The sequence below is a fragment of the Solenopsis invicta genome, chromosome 5, assembly GCF_016802725.1.
Source record: "Solenopsis invicta isolate M01_SB chromosome 5, UNIL_Sinv_3.0, whole genome shotgun sequence".
In the NCBI taxonomy this organism is placed as follows: domain Eukaryota; kingdom Metazoa; phylum Arthropoda; class Insecta; order Hymenoptera; family Formicidae; genus Solenopsis; species Solenopsis invicta.
The window spans coordinates 24,373,340-24,392,949 of record NC_052668.1 but is presented as its reverse complement, the minus strand read 5'-3'; the positions used below and the strand labels follow the sequence as shown (position 1 = coordinate 24,392,949).

At 38.5% G+C, this 19,610-nt stretch overlaps 1 protein-coding gene across 8 annotated transcripts in view; it reads right to left on the bottom strand.

The window, feature by feature from the left end:
• Positions 1 to 1,484: 1,484 nt before the first annotated feature.
• LOC105195245 (AF4/FMR2 family member lilli) overlaps positions 1,485 to 19,610 on the bottom strand; it is a 268,074-nt gene continuing 249,948 nt past the window's right edge. For 5 of the 8 annotated variants that reach the window (XM_026131040.2, XM_039449375.1, XM_011160599.3 and 2 more), the window contains 11 exons: positions 16,084 to 16,135; positions 14,718 to 14,770; positions 13,446 to 14,037; positions 12,321 to 13,075; positions 11,056 to 11,971; positions 10,692 to 10,828; positions 9,824 to 10,033; positions 9,661 to 9,738; positions 9,477 to 9,573; positions 9,019 to 9,334; positions 1,485 to 8,942 (listed from right to left, as the gene is read on the bottom strand). In XM_026131040.2, the coding sequence (XP_025986825.1) occupies positions 8,833 to 8,942; positions 9,019 to 9,334; positions 9,477 to 9,573; positions 9,661 to 9,738; positions 9,824 to 10,033; positions 10,692 to 10,828; positions 11,056 to 11,971; positions 12,321 to 13,075; positions 13,446 to 14,037; positions 14,718 to 14,770; positions 16,084 to 16,135 (3,316 nt within the window). In that variant the 3' untranslated portion in view covers positions 1,485 to 8,832. The remainder of the gene's footprint in view (positions 8,943 to 9,018; positions 9,335 to 9,476; positions 9,574 to 9,660; positions 9,739 to 9,823; positions 10,034 to 10,691; positions 10,829 to 11,055; positions 11,972 to 12,320; positions 13,076 to 13,445; positions 14,038 to 14,717; positions 14,771 to 16,083; positions 16,136 to 19,610) is intronic. The other 3 variants (XM_026131042.2, XM_026131041.2, XM_026131043.2) reach the window with 3 other exon arrangements.

Below are 19,610 nucleotides of genomic sequence, written 5' to 3'. Positions count from 1 at the left end.
ATTTTTTTTACATTTCTGTCAACGCTTTCTTTAAATTGATAAATTCTTTGTTTAAATTAAACAAATAATTTATTTAAAAAAAGATTAATAACGCCATTTCGTGAAATCAAATAATGTTTCTTAATAATTTTCTTCAAGGGTATTTTCACTTCAACTTAAAAGAAGTCAAAGAAACGATTTCAATTTAAAAATACTTTTCTCTTTGTGTATGATTGACTCTTGGCAGGAAACATACATTACTAGAAATATGTACAAACAAAATATAAAATATTATGCTTGTAAATAAGTAAGAAAATTTACAAAATACTAGATATTTTTTTATATACTAGATTAAAATAAAATTAAAGATGTAAAATCAAAATATAATATATTAAAGTATATCTTAACTTATTTTAGGTTTAAGTTATTCGCAATAATACAATATTATGCTAAAAATCAAACTGTATCAAATCGTTAATAGAAGCAATATTATATATATGTATATTCATTATAAATTTTTCATACGTAGTCAACCTAACGCATAAATATTAATAAACATTATGAATCAATAACTACAGGAATCAGTATTCTATAAACAATTTAACTTCACTATTCGCTTATTATGTAGACATTTAGATCTTCTAACATATAACAGTAATTTAATTATTAAGCATTTTATTTTCACGTGCTCAATGTGTTTATTAGCATGACGAGTACTGTGACCGCCACGAAAAGACAAAACATGTTTTCCGAATATTTAAAATAAGAAAGTGAAGTCAATCATAAGCGTTTCCAATACACAATGTTGTTTATATATGAATATGTTTACGTACTTGTTTGCGCGCAAGAAAGGCTAAAGCATGTGTGAAGCGTTTGAAAAGTGAGCGATCATAATAACTTTTTGTTAATCTAATCTCTAATAATCTATAAAAGTATTGCGCTTCACACATATGCACACCTCCGTTTCTTTCACCACAGTAAATTTTTCAAAAGAAAAATCAGTATTTTAAATCTCGAAAATCTCCAAAATTTACTCGAATACATAATAACTGGAGGACAAAGATGAAAAAAGATCGAACAATGAATAATTATACTGATTTTAATTAATAATTCGTCTTTTACGTTTTACTTTTTGATCTCGGTATTTTCATTCGTATATTTCTATTGAGGCTGCATTAATGAAATATAAATATCTATGTATGATAAAAGAAAACGTGATTGATGTGAAAAATTTGTAATTTGTTAATTGTCTGCAAAAGGGAAAAAAAGAATTCTGATAAGTATTCAATAACTAACAATAAGTAAAGAGGTAATAATACTTTTATTCCTCTGTAATTAGATCAAGTCGTTATACCAAAATCGTATTTAAAATATTAAAAAATGATTCAAATTGCTTAAGCTGAATGACTATTTGTTTTGGTTACAATGTCGTTGTAATAATTAAACGTTATCTTACATACATGCGAATGTAGGAATAAGGTCGTCGGCCGAAAAAAACTCTTCCCTTAATTTGGTCAATATTTTATTTATTCCTTCATTTTAGTTTAAACAATTTGTTCATTCGGGGGAATGTCCCCGTAAAATGAATATGATATAGTAAATATGCTCCTTTTTACAATTTATACCATATACACAATGATAATAATAATAATTAATAAGAATCTTAAACATAATAATATATAATAATCAAAATAATTAATAATAATTAGAATATAATAGTAATAATGCTAAATCTAAGGCGCAAAACATAAACAAAAATAGGGTACACGTTATAGTGAAACCGTCCCCATTAAACGACGGCATTTATGCTATTTATGTATGTACGCATTTACAGACCGCTCATCAACTGCTTAATACGTCATTTCATGACAACATCCTCGTCACATCACTTTAATTTATTATTTTTTTTTAGTAAAGGCTCTCTCTCTCTCTCTCTTTCTCTCGCTCCCACTCTCTCAATCCGTTTAAGCTGAGATTACTATAAAATAGGTAAAAAAGCCCTGTTTCACAAAATATCTCGCAAATATATAGATATATATATGTATATGTATATATTGTCACGGGTCTTTCTCTTCCCACGTTTTATCTCCCCTGTCGCCGTTGTCTCACGTGATACGTTTTATCATTATTTTGTCTTCCTCTCTTCGCGTGTGGTGTAAGAGTCAAAGGCTGCACTGACATTCGTCGAGGAAATACGCGTTTCCGCGAGAGCGAAAATCATAACGAAATGCGTGCAAAGTGACGAAAGACATCAGCCGATCAGACGCACACGGAAACAAATTAAGACGGGGCCGAGGGGCTACCTCGGCTCGCGTTGCAATCGATCGGAAATGAACTGGCGAGCTCTCTCGAAAGAAAAACGAAAAGTAAAAGGAGAGTGTGCGTTGACAAAGAACGATTCACCTCGACGCGCGATCGTCCTTTCCTGCTCTCTTTTAATTTACGATGTCAATTCGCACGGAGCTTCATTTTTTTTTTTTTTTTTTTTTTTTTGGCAACGTGAGTAACAAAAGGGGATGGAACAGTGTAACTATTAAAGAGAGTTCTGCGTTTTTAATATTGATTACTTGGTGTACAAGGTGAGGCATCTGGAACGTTTACGAGATACGTCGAAGGAGTATTACAAGTCACTTCGTGCGTCCGCTATGTGTAAATTTTGTACTTCCTTTCCTCCGCTACAATGTCGAAAATGTTGTGTGAATGTGTGTATCAACGACGAAATAAATAATAATCCGCAATTAACGAGGAAGTTGCATCGCTATGATGGACAATGCGCCGGGCCGAAGCATTGGGCGATCGTTGACGTTAAGAAGTGATGAGAAATTCGTATAAAATATACATTTTTTTATTATTCATATGATTAACGCAATTTTTTGCATTGCAAAAATTGTGCGTAAGCTCTATTACACTTTTCTGAATTTAATCGTTAATGACGAGTTTTCTACATAGGAAAACGTGAATTTCTTCGATTGCACGATATTAAATTTTGACGCACATTTTCAATATAAATCATATTTTAGAATAAATTACACGAGGCTTTAACGCGATGATTTCTCTCGCTGCAAATCGATCTCTACTAAAAATAAAAGGCAAAAACAGAAGAGATTCACATTTATCTCTTGAGTCGTTCCAATTCGTTTCTCTGCTCGCGAGTCATTTTGCTCGACGAGAATAAGCGCCAAAGATTCTTCAGATGACAATTAAAAGATTTGCAGTGATTTCTGCAATGATTCGAACGATCTGAAGTGATTCGGCCGGGCACATTTGTATTTGTGTATATGTTGCGTAATTGATTTTCGTGTAATTAACGTGTCTCCCGAAAATTATGCGTGTCAGCCTCCGCGCCAATAAATACAATAATTAATTAACGATTAAAATAAATACGAAGCAAATAGGTAATTATATCTCGGTAAGCGATATAATTTGGTCTCTCCTTGGTGCGGTTTGCTCATTCACGTGTCCTCCGATCCCTCTCAATCCTCTAATTAATTCTGCCTGCTTCTTCTTGCTTCTACCTTCCCTTCTGGCTATCTTTCGCCTGTCTGTCTGCCTGTCACTAAACGATTCGTTAAGTATAACCACGTGTAATTAGTCAATGTGGCGTGTTTGTGTGTGTATGTGTGTATATATATATCTATATGTATATATATATATATATATATCTCAGCACGTGTATGTTGCATGGTCGTAATGCCAATTAGAGATGGCCGTCTGTCGCGTATATTGCTTGCTCGGCTCGACGCAACTCCACGTCGCACGAAGGGAGGGTAGATTTTTCTAAGTATTGTCGCAAATGTCGTAACCGAAAAAAACTCTAATAAAAAAAAATCTAAGTATTTCCGTTCGTTTCGATAGCGATCGGGCCGCGCGTGAGGGACACGCGTTGGAAGCCTACGGCGAGCTGGTGAATGACAACTCGTAAATTAAAGGAGGGTGGAGGGAATCCCCTTTCGTTTCTACCCTCGCCGTCGTACGCGGAGTCCGTCCACGTGATATGCGTGACGTGTCGTCGTTATGAACGCACAGTCAACGCAATTAGTTGGATTACTTGTGCATTGCCCGGTACCAACCAACGGCATACGATTGCTCCGCCAACTTCGGAATACGCTGCTGATAAGCCACCCTGTCCGCTCGTCCGCCCGTCCGTCCGCGAAATAGAGCGTCCACAGCCACCGCCACCGTCAGTCCGCTCTACGCACGAGCTCGATTTCAGACCATGTCTTTCGGATAAGAAAGAACAGAGGAAGAACTCGACGATTTAAAATCTGCTGCGATCGAATATAAAATACGAAATTACAAGATATACAATTTCAATAATTGCTACTAAAAAAAAAAAGTAATTTTTTGACATGCAATATAAATAATATAACTAATATGTAATTACAAACGTCGTATAGTAGAATTAAATATTAGTAAAATTAATTTTTTAAATAAGTTAAATACAATAAAATTAGTAACTTATTAAAGACTTTGTATTATTAACTTGTATTAATAATTTATTAAATTATATTTGGCGATTTAATAATTAATTATAATTAATAAATAATTATAATATATTAACATAAAATTATATGCAATTTGCGTGACCATTTTGCATTTGTGATTTATCTGGCCGAGAGCGTTTTGTACACAGGGAATGTCTCAAACCGAGCTCTTCCGCGTGAAAAACAGCGACGTGAACAAAAGACAATTAAAGGAACTTATCCATTTTTGCATGGGATATTATCGGAGGACTTTGACGATGAGAATATGCGAGGAATATAATACGGTCAATCTGCGAGGCTTGTTTTTAAAATCAATCGACGCCGTGGCTACTTGAAGGCGCGGTCGCGCGCAATATCTCATCCTTTTTGGCACAATCGCGACGGACAGGGAAGCTTAGCAGAGATAAAACGCCCGTTTGTATTCAGAGAATTGGGTAGTACACAATACGTCCCGTATCAAATATAGGAAAATAATTATCGCGTATAATCATCAATGTAATAATTACTAATAATGTAATAATATATGATATAATCATAATTAAGATTGCGTGTGTGTATGCTTCTCTCATCTCTTTAACATATATATGTGTATGTATATGTATATGTATATACACGCAATGTACTGGTGTGTTGTATGTATATATATAAATAATATATACATATATAAATATTTTACAAGTACGGGGTGATGTGTGTGATGGGGAAGAGGGTATGTGTGTGTTTGTGTGGGGAAAAGGGAAGAGGGGATTAAGAAGACCAAATCAAACGGCGCTAATTAAGCTCTCTATTAAGGTCTTTTACAGATACGAAGGTGATATCTGTCGCGCAACTGCCCGATCGCGTGTCTGCCCGATCAAAACGACCCCATTAAACTTCGCGATGCAAGTAGGAATAACGTACATCTCTTCGATGTATGTGTATGTGTAACACGCACAAGTCTTCGCTTTCCACCTCCCACGCATCACTTCACCTCGTTTTATGCGTTCTCTCACTCATAAAAATATTTCGAAAGAAAAATAACGATACTATAATCGTAAACGTAATAATCATTACTTAATAAATAGTAACATCGTTACTGTTACTATTATTAATTATCGTCTATATCTAATTACTATTATGATCATTATTATTATTACCAATTGTAACTGTTCATCTATCGTATATCGCCAATAATATCATCATGTTAACAATAACAGTAACGATGATATTAATAATAGCTTAATAGAATTATAGTAAAAACGCAATGCCACGATTCCATCATATGGTCCATACATAAAAGGGGAAGAGGATTAAAAAGAAAAAAAAACCAAAAAAACCTACGAAAGAGGAGGCGAATACTTTCCAATCAAAATTCGTGCTTTACGCGGCGTTCTACGGAGCGACAGCACCCTTTGCTTATCTCTTTGGAAGTCCTAGAGGAACATACATCAGCCCGAAATTATCGAAAAGAACATTGTAAAAAGGAAAATCTATCTAAAAACCAATTACTAACTAAATAAAATGACAACCGACATAGAGCAGCATAAGCAATCTCTTTTTCGCTCGTCGCAAACTCGTTTTCTGCATAATGCATTCAAAAATTCCACCGTTCGTTTTCATTCTCTCGACAAACCACGCCGAACTTGGTATCTCGTCGAATTTGCATTCCCGTTTGTTTTACTTCTTTTTCTCTTCGGGCGGTCGGCCTGGCGGGAAAATAGGCCTGATATATGTATCTGCTATAAATGTGTCTCGAAAATATTCTCGAAGCTTCTTAATAGACTTCTTTTTCATTTTTTTTTTTTACTTTTACTCTTTTAATCTCTCCTCTTTTATTCTCTTTAGCACTCGCGAAATATAAAATTGTATCCCGTGAACCATTGGACCGCGCTTAATAACTATGGGCCATCGTCATCCCGCCAATCCGCCTGCGTTTCTCTCTTTATTATCTGTCCTGATGGTTTGCTAATAGGACGCAACGCGAGACAACAATATGGTTTTATTGTAACAGTTATACAAATGATAATTGGTCCTACGGTCTCGGAGAATGCTACTGATCATCCTCCGATTGGGCGATACTTGTTAATCACTCGGAAGAATTAAATTTAGATCGGATATGTATTAAACTACGTGATCTTAGATTTTCTAAAGAATCCCTTTTGCGGGTTCAGATTTCACAGTTCCGTCAAATTCGGTGTTTTATCGAGAAAATGAAACTCCGGATGTTCGCCGATCATACCTCCCCGCTGCTATAAATCACACGATCTACTCGTCATCGATTCCTCATTGATCGAATACGCGGGGGAAGAGATGCGTTTGTAACACGAGGCGAATCAAATCACCGGTAAACTCGAAGCTGCCGTGACGCATTCAGAATTTTTCTCGACACGATTTACCAATCGAGAAGCAATTGTAAAAACTGGGGACAGATCAAAAAGTCGTTTGAGGGAGTAAACGCACAAATGGGCCATTCTCGAAGAAAGAAAGCGCGGAAAAAACATATTCTTTTTTTTTTCTTTTGGAACTAAATTCAACAGACACATTTCGTCGCGTATCGTTTCGTTACATCTTCTCATCCTTCTTCTTTTCCTATTTGTTAATCTCTTATCCGATTCTCGACAAGATCTGTGGTAGCAAAAATTGGGGCGGGCCGATCTACCGCGAGCTCAATGACGGTAGACCGCCCTCAAGACGGCGGCACTCACAAATATCTTATTTACAAAAATATACACATGAGCAACTTGCTTATCCGCTTGCGCTTGTTCTTTCTTTCATTGTTTCCGTTAGCATCTCATGTCGTGCGCGCGCAAAAAGGGATGTTCGCCTCTAAAGATATCCGAGCGAAATCTATTTGCAAATGGTAATCTCGAGTATCATAGCTGTTATTTATTATTCGCGAATACATTTCGCCCGATACCATTTCACCTCCTAACGCACTTTTAGCGTGCGTTTATCTAGCGTTTATCCTCGCTTCATTCTTCCCTCGCTTGCGTTTCGTTAAAACATGTTATCGGTATATGTGTATGCGGTATTATTTTTCCTTTTTTTACTTTTCAATCGCACTAGAACCTCTACTTATTTCTCCCGGTTAACTCTAGGTAATGTAAATAATATGTATTGGTATATAGTCGCATCTGTTACTGCTTTTCCTGTTTGCATATTAATTATTCTAATCTAAATTACTTCCCCGATCTATCTACAAAAAAGAGTTGTGTGCTTCGCACGGAAACATTAGACTATAGCACATCACTTGATCCTGGTTGTTGATCCTGTTGCTCGCGCATCTCTCTCCACATCAAAAATCCTTCAATTTCTCTCTCTTTCTCTCTGCCCTCTCCCACTTTCCCATTTTATCACGATAGCTCCTCCCATATTCGCGAATACAACTGTCGTCTGTTCCCCTATACTGAAACGCGGCGCCGGCGCGCGAGATGCATTATCTCTCTTCGCGTCATTAAATATATTCTTATCTTTATAACTATTTATATATATTTATGTAGGTAATAAACTATATATATATTAAATATGTATATCCACTATATTCATCGCATTAGAATCGTCGAAACGATACTCATGCTTCAGGTAACGTCAGGCGCACCGTGAAGCGAGAACACACGGGCGCTTTTTGCGTGGCACTTCTACTATTCCTTTAGTGATTTTTCACTTCTTTTCTCATATTCGGTCTTTACGTTTTTATCCTCACCCTCTCCTATCTCCGGATTCTCCCCTCCCCCCTGTCTATCTCGCATCGATATCTATGCATTAACTTACAAAAGCAGACATTTCGGAAAAATAGACACGCATTATCACTGCGATTCGTCAGAAATCTAATGCGCTCGCGTTATTGCTCGCGAGCGTTTCAATATCATCCTCCCGCCCAACGATTCTTTCCACTGCGCCTCGAGAGTAAGTAACACGTGCTCTAAACAAAGTGCACGAGGGTTCGTTTATGCACTGTAGTAATAAGATAAAGCGACTCTCTCCCTCGGTCGGCCGCCTTTTTCCTCGCCCCCTCAGGCACGCGCATTGCAATTGACTACAAACTTGCTGCTAAATTTATATCAAGAATGCCCCGACGTCGTCCGACTAAAGAATGCCACCTTGCGAGCTGCTCTTTCCTTCTTCTAGACTGTGATTCTCGTTATCAATTCGACTGCACCCCCCTGAGACCACTCGTCACAAAGAAAATAGTCTGTGATTTTGCTAAATCACCGCTATCGCACTTTCCTGCTTTTCACGTCTCCATGCGTCGCCGGTTGTTGGTTGACATCACAATGACCGATGCGACGACGCTACGCAACTACGTGTACATGGTCGGGTAAGTGACCATATTTTGAGGAAGGGAAGTAATGTAGTTTGGAGTGGGTGGTCGGGGGCTATGCCACTGTGGTCAGAGAGCTCGTAACTTCTTTATACCCGCTTGAACGTAACGCACAAGCTCGCGTAATGAGCTATACGATGTCAGGGGTCCCAATCTTCGATCCAAGTCGATGAAAAAGCCTGAAAATACAAGGAAAAACGATCGTTACAAATCGTAATAAGGTTCATTCAAACACGTTTATTTCTCAATACGTACTTCTATTCTCTTCTTGTTTCGCTTGCTTTATTGCTTGGTCCCACAGGTCGTGACCGTTCGTAAGTAAGCCTGAATACTGATTTTGCTTCATCATCGCATTGTAAACGTGTAATGGCACGCTAATATATTGACCATTGACCGATGTTGATTGGCCAGTGGCCGGGTTAGCGTGTTGTCCACCACTGCTGTATCCGGAGGAACTTTGACTACCGACGGAACCTACAGAACCGGCCGGCGACGGTGTAGGCGAAAGAGAGGGCGTGCCTTGCCCCTCCGCCTGAGCAGGTGTTGTCTGTGCTACTGATTGTTGAGGTTGCTAAAATAAATTTTCCACAGATTATAATTCACGCACAAATTTATATCTGAAATAATTACAGATCGTAACAAAATAAAGATTATATGTTTGAAATAATTAGCATATTAAGCAAATTATGATTTAAATAGCAAAGAACACTCACTTTCTGATTGAAGTCGTTGACAATCTTTTGAACCTCTTTTACCTCGGATTTACGCATGTTATAGAGCTTGGAGTACAAGCGTGATTGGCACCAAAGGCTGGAAAGACAAATCGTAATTATATAACGTGCTCGTTTGTATAGATACCATTTGCTACAATTCGAAGAGGAAAACAGGTACACTCACCTCAGGATGGCCAACTTGGTGTGTATACTATTCTCGGGTGAGTTGTTGGGTTGACTCTTGAATTTTGACGAGATGTATCTGCGGAACAAAGGGAAACGCGTTTTAATTAGCAAGCTTTCTTTTGTCACGTGCATATACGCGTCTTAATTAGAAATGCACTCACTTGATGAGACTAAGAGTATCTTTGTACATAGTGTATGAGGCTTTTTCCGTAACTGGGTCTGATTCCATCGCATCGCCTGTCAGAAGGAAGTATAAAGCGGCTTCTAGATACATCATGCCTTGTGCTGTAAGATCATTCTCCTCATCAGCATTGTGTTTCAGTCGCTTAGCTTCAGTCAGGTACTGGTCATGGTGGCTGAAACACAAATATCTGTTTATTTTTTAATTACATTTTAATCTATAACTTTTAATTCTAATTAATCATGTAATTTTAATTCATATAATTTTTATGGTTTGCGTATCATAAGAGAATTGTGTTTAGATGACAATAAAGAAAGATCTAGTCAGAAAGTTTCGTTAATTATTGTTTATGTTTGAATAAATTACTATTTATCTCGTTTAAAATTTTCTTTTATGTTCTTTATTGACTATATTTTTCTTTGAATTTCTCTTTTTTTTATTCAAAAAAGATAGTGACAGAAACCAAAAGAATTTTATGCCACATATAGCGAGGGAATTGTGTCAGTAAGCATGTTTGAAAAGTGATATAGGTGCTTCTAGAGGAACGATTTTAACGATTGATCGAGGTCATGTCATCCCAAGAAAATTAAAAAAAAAAAAGAGCTGTAGAACCTGTTTAATAAGATAAAAACTAAACTGTGACAACGCAACTTGTTTCTAGCTTTGTAACTTATTTTTACAAGTGTTTTAACTTGCTTAAAAATCTCACGTACACATTACTTATCTAATATTATACATGAATATTAAACTAGATCTAATTTCAATTTAATCTAATTTAAATCGATCAAAATTCTATTATGATAAAAAGAGTTTGATCATCATCATACGTTAAAAATAAAAAGGCTTACCTTTCCTGATCTTCCAATATTTCATTTTGAGGGTCAAAGTAAGAATAGTAGACGCGCTGTGCTGGGAGAGGTGGAGGCGGTAATAAACTCGTATCCTTTTCTATGTCCCTTTCGTGATTCGTCGGCTGGATATCACTCTGTATAATAAATATTGAATTATTGTAATCTTTTACACCCTACTACAATATACAATTAAAAAGCAAATTAGCTAATGTAAAATTATAATTATTTGTAAAAATATAAAATTATTTTCAAGAAAATTTATATTGATATGTTGAAACGTTTGGATTAAATTTATCACTGAAAATCGCTAAAAAAATACTAATTCAGTCGAGTTTTTAATGAATTTTTCTAAAATTCATACCTGACTGGACATTAATCCTTCGTTGGCGGCATGCCTCCGTGGTCTCTTGCGACTTCTGTCCTTATGTTCGGACGATGTCTTGGTTTTCGTGTCCACTAAACACTGAACGGGACTCAAACTGGACACGGAACTACAACTCGGATTACGTTTCCTCTTGAGCGCGCTACCGAGCGTCGCGGCACCATTAGCACTACCGGCACCTCCGAGAACAGTACCATTATTCTTCGAGTCCGACGATATCGGCTGGCTTTTGATCACAGAACGTGAACGTCTGCCGTCACCCTCGCCCAACAATCCGTCGGAACGATGAATTCTCGATCCACGATCCGACACGATCTGCTGCTGCGGGGGCGGCGTATCTATGATCTCGCCCTCCTCCGGCGTAGACGGCCTCGGCGGTTGCAAGGTCGCCAAACTGGAGGATGGTCTCTGCCTCGAAGATGGCCTGGTGTCGGGTAATTCCGTGCGTTGCCTGAGCTCTTGTCCTCTCGCTAGTTGCAAAAGTTGTGAGGATATCCTGCCAAGATCTATCTTGCACATGAGACTCGGTATGCCGTTCACGTGTGTAAGCGCTGGTGGAGAGCGTAGGAGAATATTGTTACCACCACCGGACGTCCGCGAGGACGGTCTCTTGTAAGGGCTGTCCCCGCCGGTCGGTGTATGCGTAGCAGAATTACTCGTATACTCCTCCACGTAGATACCGCATTTACCGCCACCTTTGCCACCTTTCCCACCTTTTCCACCACCCTTCCCGCCGCCTTTCGACGAGAAGACGTGGCGCAACGTGTCGCTTTTCTTCTTGTCCTGTACATTGCCGGCGTCGTCTTCTTGCAACTTCGACGCCGGACTATTATCGCTATCGGAGTTATCAGGCGAGGTCGTTCTCGTTGGAGGTGCTCGTGGTCTCGGTGGCACTCTGGAATTTACACAGTACTTCTATTTATTTAAAAGTTTTAATTATCAACTAAAATATAAGCAGAAGAGTAGAAAGAAAACAAAGAAGAAAAACAAGAATTGGTATAATTTAAATTTTAAATGTCAATGAATTTATCTAAGTCAGCAAGTCGCGTTATTACTTTATTATTTTGGGAAAAATTATTTACATTTTCGTCGAAACCTAAAAGACAAAACAAAAAAAAGTCGCGCTCCAGTAGGAATATATACGCAATTTATAGCACCTGACACAAATATTCACATTAAAAATCAATAGCAAAATAATCATAAAATTCAGCGTTAAATTATTATAATTGTGTAGAATTACTTACCGAGCCACCTTGATGCGATTACTCCTTACAGACATTTCCGTTTCACTATCGGAATCCGAGCCGCCGCCAGTCACATTGGTCACTCTAGATCTCGGCTGCCTGGGCTTCCCCTTGGCAGAATTTTTCTTCTGATCTTGCTTCTTCGGTGAGTCCAACAGGTTGCTCCGCTTGATGGGAGGAACTCTCGTCCATCGCGTAGCGTCGTCCTCGGAGGCACTGTTATTATTTTTCCTATTCAGTGGCAAACTCTCGTCGTCGCTGGACGACAAGCTCAGTCTCGATCTCTTTTCGTTTCTCGTCGGTGCCACGGCCGACACTTTGGTAGGTCGACGATCGGTTTCGGAATCACTCTGCGATCTCGAGTTACTGTCATCGTCGCTCGTGGTCACAGTTTCCTTCGATTTGGGTTGCTTCTTCTTACTGGAATTGGCAACCGTTCTCGTCCGGCTGCGTTGCTTGTTGTTCTTTAGATTTTCGTCCGACGCCCGATGACCTCGTTTCGGGCTCTTGATAGACTTTCTAGGTCGCCCGCGTTTCCTGGTATCAGCAACCTTCGGCTTCTCCGTCTGTGCGCGATTATCCTCTACCAGCTGATGAACCTTCTCCTGGTCGGAGTGATGATCGCTGTCGCTGGGGGAACTCATGTTGTGAGACCTCTTCAAGGATTCATCGAGCTGCCAATTGTGTGACTGTTCTCTATGCGTTCTGTTGGTTTCTGTTGTTATTTCAAGCGCCTTCTCCCGCCTAACGTTATCCTATGAACAATGCAGTTCCTTCTTTAAAGAGATTTCCCTGACACAATTTCCTACATAATTTAAACACATTTATTTTTATGTAAGAGCTAAAATAAAAAAGTTTTAAACGCTTCTTCTTCAAAAGTGTCCCTTTCGCAAATTTCTACATATCGTTGAGTGAAGAGCTAATAACTTTTATTTCTCTACAATCAAATAGATCAAATTGTTACACTAAAATTGCATTTAAAAATATTTCTAATTTAAAACATTCAAACTGGAAAATTTCGTTTTTGTTTTAGTTATGTCCTTGCAGAAAGGGGCGATATATTGGCTATCAAAATTCAAAATATTGAGTATATTTATGTTCCTTTAGCGTAGTAGTCAGTCTTACCTGAGCCGGCTTCGATTCGGAGTTCTGTTCGCCATGCTGCACTGCCGTCTTGTTGAAGAAAGAACTCAGGTCCCAGCGACGCTCTTCCACGGCGGGCGGCGGTTCCTCGACCAGATTTTCCTGCTTCGGTGAGACCGACGGCGGCGTGGTGGGACCCTTGGAGGGCGGCGGTGCCGACGCAAGGTCATCCTCATCCTCAGAATCGTCGCTGCTGTCCGAGCCGGAGTCCGAGCCGGAGTCCGAGCTCGAGCTGGCACTTCCGGAGCTCTGCGGCGCCTCAGCTGGACTCGACGGATGGCCAACAACGACCGGATTCGTCGGAGAGCACACCGATGGTAAGGGATGATTGACAACGGGTAGAGGAGACAGCACTCGCTCCGGCGTCGTACGCTTCGGTGGCGGCGACGAATATCTCGGAGGGCTGATCGGCCGCGGGGGTGACAATGGACCCACAGGCGACATGACCACGGGCGACATGGGTGTCAAGAGCGGCGGCGCCGACGTCATCAGCGGCGTCGATAGACTGTAAGGATGCGAGATCAAACGATGCTCAAAAATGGACATCGTGATTTTCGATAAAGGTATCGAGATGCTGGAAATCGCAAAAATTTTTCGTTGACCAATATATGGAAAAAAAATATGTGGAAGAAAACAATTCTGATAAAGTATCTAAAAATCTTATCAGATACAGATTTGAAAATAATTTTACTAGACTATCAAATTAATTATGTAGCATGTTTCAATTAATTGCTGGAATATCAAAAAATGTTTACAATCATCACACGTTTAAGTACACAATTATTTTGATGGTATAGTAAAATTATTTTCAGATTTGTATCTGACAGTATTTTTGGATACTTCAGCAAAATAGTTCTTTCCATAGCACAAATTTTGAGACCGTACGCGTGTATTCGAAGAAAATAAACATGCAAACACTTGAAGATACGAGAGTCTAAATCCCAACACAGTTTTTTCCCAGGAATGTTGATTCTTTTTCAAACACGCGAAAAAAAGATAAATTAAACTGAATAAAACGTTAAATATAAATATTTGTACAGAAAGCACAATAATAAAAATATTACAAGACATCTCAACAACTACAGACAAAAAATGTTAACAAAATTTTGGAACTCCTTTTTTTTTAAACATCTGAAATGTAATAAAATAGCTTCGACAAGCACACCTTTTATTTCCGATCTCATATGATCGGAATGATAGTTAATTTGCACAAACTATTGTAGATTAGTAAGAGAATACGAATCAGTTACTTACATGACCGAGATATCCGGACTCCTGTTTCCTCTCGTCGGTCTCGACGATGTTTCCTGAGAATAAGAAGACCGCTATCAGTAATTTCGCCGTGAAATAAAGTGGAACGGAATCTTTCTTGCCGTGATGAATGGCCACTTAGTTTTTCGTCAACGCGACTTGATTGTATTGGTTTGCGAAAGTACTCTGCGGTATTGCGAGAAGCTAACGAAAAAACAAACTCGAAGAGCGAAAGTGCGGCTAATCGTTCAGCTTCTATAGTTTCAAAATTATACTTTAAAAGTTAAGACGGCCTCATTATAATATTAAAGAAAAGTTGCTAATATCGATGTATCATTTTGTTTTTAAATATTTCTTAAATAAAAACAAAAATAAAATTATAAAAAACTATAAATACAAATTAGAAACTGTCTTCTATCGGATCAAATAAAAATTTGCATATAATTTTTTGTCAGTTATTGTAATAATTAAGTTTTCTGTAAAATAAGCAAAAATAAACAAAATTGATATAATAGACAGTAATTTTAAATTTTTCATATTTTTTCATTCACAAGAATCGAGTATGTACAAATTATTTGATCAGGACCCTTGAATGTAATGTATTAATGTACATAAAGATTCCTAAAAGCTTTTCACGCATGTAAAACAAGTTTTTGTCAATTTATCAAATATTTGATGCTATTCTTTATGTAACGCGACAACATATAAAGATCTGATTAAATTACTAATGCAATAGATAGAGCACATAATGTGCTATTTTTACTATCTTATAACCTGCTTTATCGATACATGTATCATTTATGCTGCACTCTAATTTTTTTTACTTAATACTTTGTTTAAACATAAGAAAATAAGAAACAGAAAAATAGAAACAACATTTAATAAATTAAAAAGCAAAACCAATGGTAACCAGCAAAGTTTTGCAAAAAATTTTTTACATGTACGTATAAAACATAAATTTAGCAATGAAATTTAAATATTTAGTGTTATTAATATGTTATTAATATGTTCATTATTATTTAAGCTATGCAATTAGCAAAAGAAAATCGTAAAAATGTTATTAGCAAAGGATTTGTTTTTAGTTTATTTTAAAGAAACAAGTCACCAATATATGAACTATAAATTTTTATTTCTTATTTAATTATCTTAGTAGAGCATATTTTTATCAGTATTAATAAAGTGCAATAAATCTCCAAGAAATGAGGAAGTATCGCTTTAGGAGACTTATATCGATGTTGGCGAGACTTTCCTTCACGTAATTAATATTTAATTTAATAATTTTTTGTACGCATTAATTTATACAATTTCAAAAAATATCTATATTTAACAGTACGTAACGAAAGATTAAATGTCTTCTCGGATACGTTACCTTACTCTCCTCATCCTCACTATCCGACAGGCTCAGATCCTGCGCAAGATCCCTGCAACAGAAAGAAAGCGCCGTTCAATTTCATTTCCAGATTGAGAATCACTGAGTCGTGTGATTCAACGAAGTGCCTCAGCGAAGCGAACGCTAAGAGGGATTTATATCTCGCTGTTTAACGTGATCCCTCTGAAATCGCTCGAGCGCTACTCGTCAAACAAGGAAACTCGTTCGGCGCGGCTACAGACGCGAGAGAGATTCTCAACGACGGCGGCGGCGACGACGGTAGCAGTCGGCAGAAAGCGGAGATAATTTGATATCAAGAGCGAAGCGCATTCGATTAGAATCCGAGTTGGAGCGAAGGTAATGCGTGCGAAGAATACACGCGCGGTGCTCCAACCTGTGGAGCACCGCGTATTAAGGAACAATCGTTCATTGATCCTCGGAGCGCGCCTGTTCTCGTGCATTCGCGCGACCACTTCGTCTCTCTCATCCATTAGAGTTTCTCGCCGTCGTTCTCCATTGAAAAGCTCAAGAGTAGATTCAGTTAGACTCGAATTGGAGGTAATTTAAAAAAAAGTGGGAGAATATATTCTACGTAAAGTTCGCTTGACAATCGAAATCGAAACTTCCACGTAAGGAATAAAAAAAATCCCGACATTATTACGTGAAAAAAAAGAAAGAAAGAAATCATATTATTATTGTAGTAATTTAAGAGGCGCAAGAAGAATCAAAGTATCGATTTCTTGCGAATGTTTAAAGATATGTATCGCGCGCTTAGGGGGCAACCGGAGGCTTGAAGAATTATCGGGACGGCTGAAAAGCGCGGCGCGGTATAACGCGTGCTACTTCAACGTACAACGTGTATTAAATTACACGTGAGATAATTTATCGCTTTTTGAAAGTGCTTAAATGCATTAAAAAGTTGGGATATTAATTCCAAGTCACGTCTTTCATTATCTTCTCTCTGTATCGCTCTCGCTTAATTTAATAAAGTGGATAATAACAGCGTACGGCTCTTGGACAAGGTCGTGCTTATACAGACGGCAAAAAATGGGATTCCTTTACGGCCGATCCGACATATGCATTTACATGCGTATACACTTGATAAGCTTCTAACGTAAGCTTCTCTCTCTCTCTCTCTCTCTCTCTCTCTCTCTCTCTCCCTATCTTCAATCTCTCTCTCTCTCTCTCTCTCTCTCTCTCTCTCCCTATCTTCAACCTCAAAGACTTTTCGCGAGACAAATGAGGCGCGGAAAAGAACATTTTCGCGGTCGCAACGGCGAGATTCGAGCCGAGATTCCGCATGAGAAAAGCATGGACGACCGAAGTAATTGCTTCCGAGTAAGCTCGAGCACATCGCGATTCCCAGAGATTACCTCGCTCTCGACGAAACGCCTCGGACAAACTGTTATACGGCGATCGCAATTACCTGCTTCTATGTCATTAAGCAAATACGTCGTTTATCAGTCTGCCCTTGGAATTAGCCGCGTTTAATTTAATAAGAAGGATAATCGCGCGTGCCGCCTGGACTTATAAGCTTGAGAGGAGGCTCGTCCTCGCTCCTTTTTCTTTTGTTCCCTCTTCCTCTATTCTTTTCCTCCTCCCCTCCTCCAGTCCTTCTCTCGACAAGAGCAAAACGCGCGGGGACCTCATTCGTTCTCTCGATCATCGCGAAGAGGCATGCGAGCCTCTAAGGATCGTCCAACAAGTATCCAGGCCGGGGACAAGGCGAGCGAGGCGATAGAGGCGGCGGAAAGCCCACGGTGTGGGGAGAGAAAGAGCGAAAGAAGGAGATAAGGAGGAAATACGTAGAGCACCGAACATCGACGGCGCACGGAGAGGAGGGCATCGACCCTAAATGCACTGTCCTACGTCCGCGCGCTGTGCGAGAGCGGTGCCTTGTGGTTTTGCCACGCCGACTGCGTGCGCGAACGGCGCGTCGTGTTCTAAGCTTGGCCTCTGCCAAGGCACCTGACTCGTTGACAACCGACCCGACCCCGCAGGGAAAACTCACTTAGTTGGAGCGCAACAACTTCGAGAACTGCGAAAGCTCGCGACGCCACAATCTTCACGGTTGATAGCACAGCGATATTCTATTGCGCTTTGAAGACTCTAGATCTAGCCACTCTAATATACTGCTCGACTCGCTCTCTCAAAGTCATTCTTTTTATCTATAGTCCCGCCAAAAGGAAACTCGTCAACAAAGGATGACGATAGTTTACGAACTAAATCGTACAAGTGCCAAGAATTACAAACTGTATTACTTACTTAATACAGCCAGAGGAAAGTTGTGTTTAAATTGATGAAATCGTTTCTTTAACTTGCCTTTTTTATGTTATTAGCCTTCTTAAAGTAAATTAATTATTTATTCAAATTATTTCTTTAATTTAAATAAATAAATTTTTATTTTAATAAATGTACCGACAGAAATGTATAAAGAAATAATTTAGTTCTGAGATTTCAAAAATATACTTAAAAATTTTTTTTCAACCGTATAGCAATGCACAAAATTTCTTTGATTCAGAGAATTTTTTGACTCAAAGAAACTTTTCCCTATATTTTATATGAAGTACGCATAGTAAATTAGATATTAATATTATATTATAATATTACAATAAAGTAGATATTAATTCCGATAATAATAAAATAAAGCTTTAATCCTGTGGAGGTCGCGGTGGATCTAAGAAATACAATAGTGTAAAAGTTAGAAGGTGATAACAATTTTTGCAAGAAAACTGCTTAAAAAAAGCACTAATTTAAAAATATTTAAAAATATATATCTATCAGATCAATCGCGCTTAAATAAAGATGTACAAACCAAATTATGTTGGTTTTCACATTTGTTTCCTCCTCTTCCCTGCGTCAAGAGAATTGTATTGAATTCGCGTATTTCATCAATTCCGTGAGTAACCGTGCAGCCGTGTTGTCCCGAGGAGTTAATAATAGCCACGGTTTAATTCGAATTACGCGAACGTCTAAGCCTTTGCCGACTGCTGACCGGCTGGTAGAGCTCGCTGCCGCCAGCAAGAAACCTGCTAAATCGCCGCACGAAAGAGTTTAACGATCGCGTCTCGAACGGTACAAATTACTCGGCTTCGTGGGAACGTTCACAATTTTAGAAGCGCGCGCGCGCACGCCGCGTTCGACGTTCGCGTATTGTTTATTAGCGCGCGAGCCGCATTTTTCATCGGGACGGGAAACGACGACTAATGGCAAACGCGGGCGATTTATCAAAGCGCGCAGCGTTCGGATAACGAGAAGCGTATATTCGGAAAAATTCTATGAAGTATCGTTCTATCGAAGCAGAATCTTATAGGACGGAGAGCCCGCTCCTTCCCCCGATCTTATCTCCATTTAAACATTTATATTCAGCGAAGGCGAAAATACTTGCTATTCTACGCGCAACCCTCGTGAATCGGCAAACTTTCGCACTTTATTTTTTTCCCCCCAGAAACGTGCTCGATATATTATATTTTTATATTTTATTTATACATACAGCATTTTGCATTGCTATTTTTAATCCGGTGATC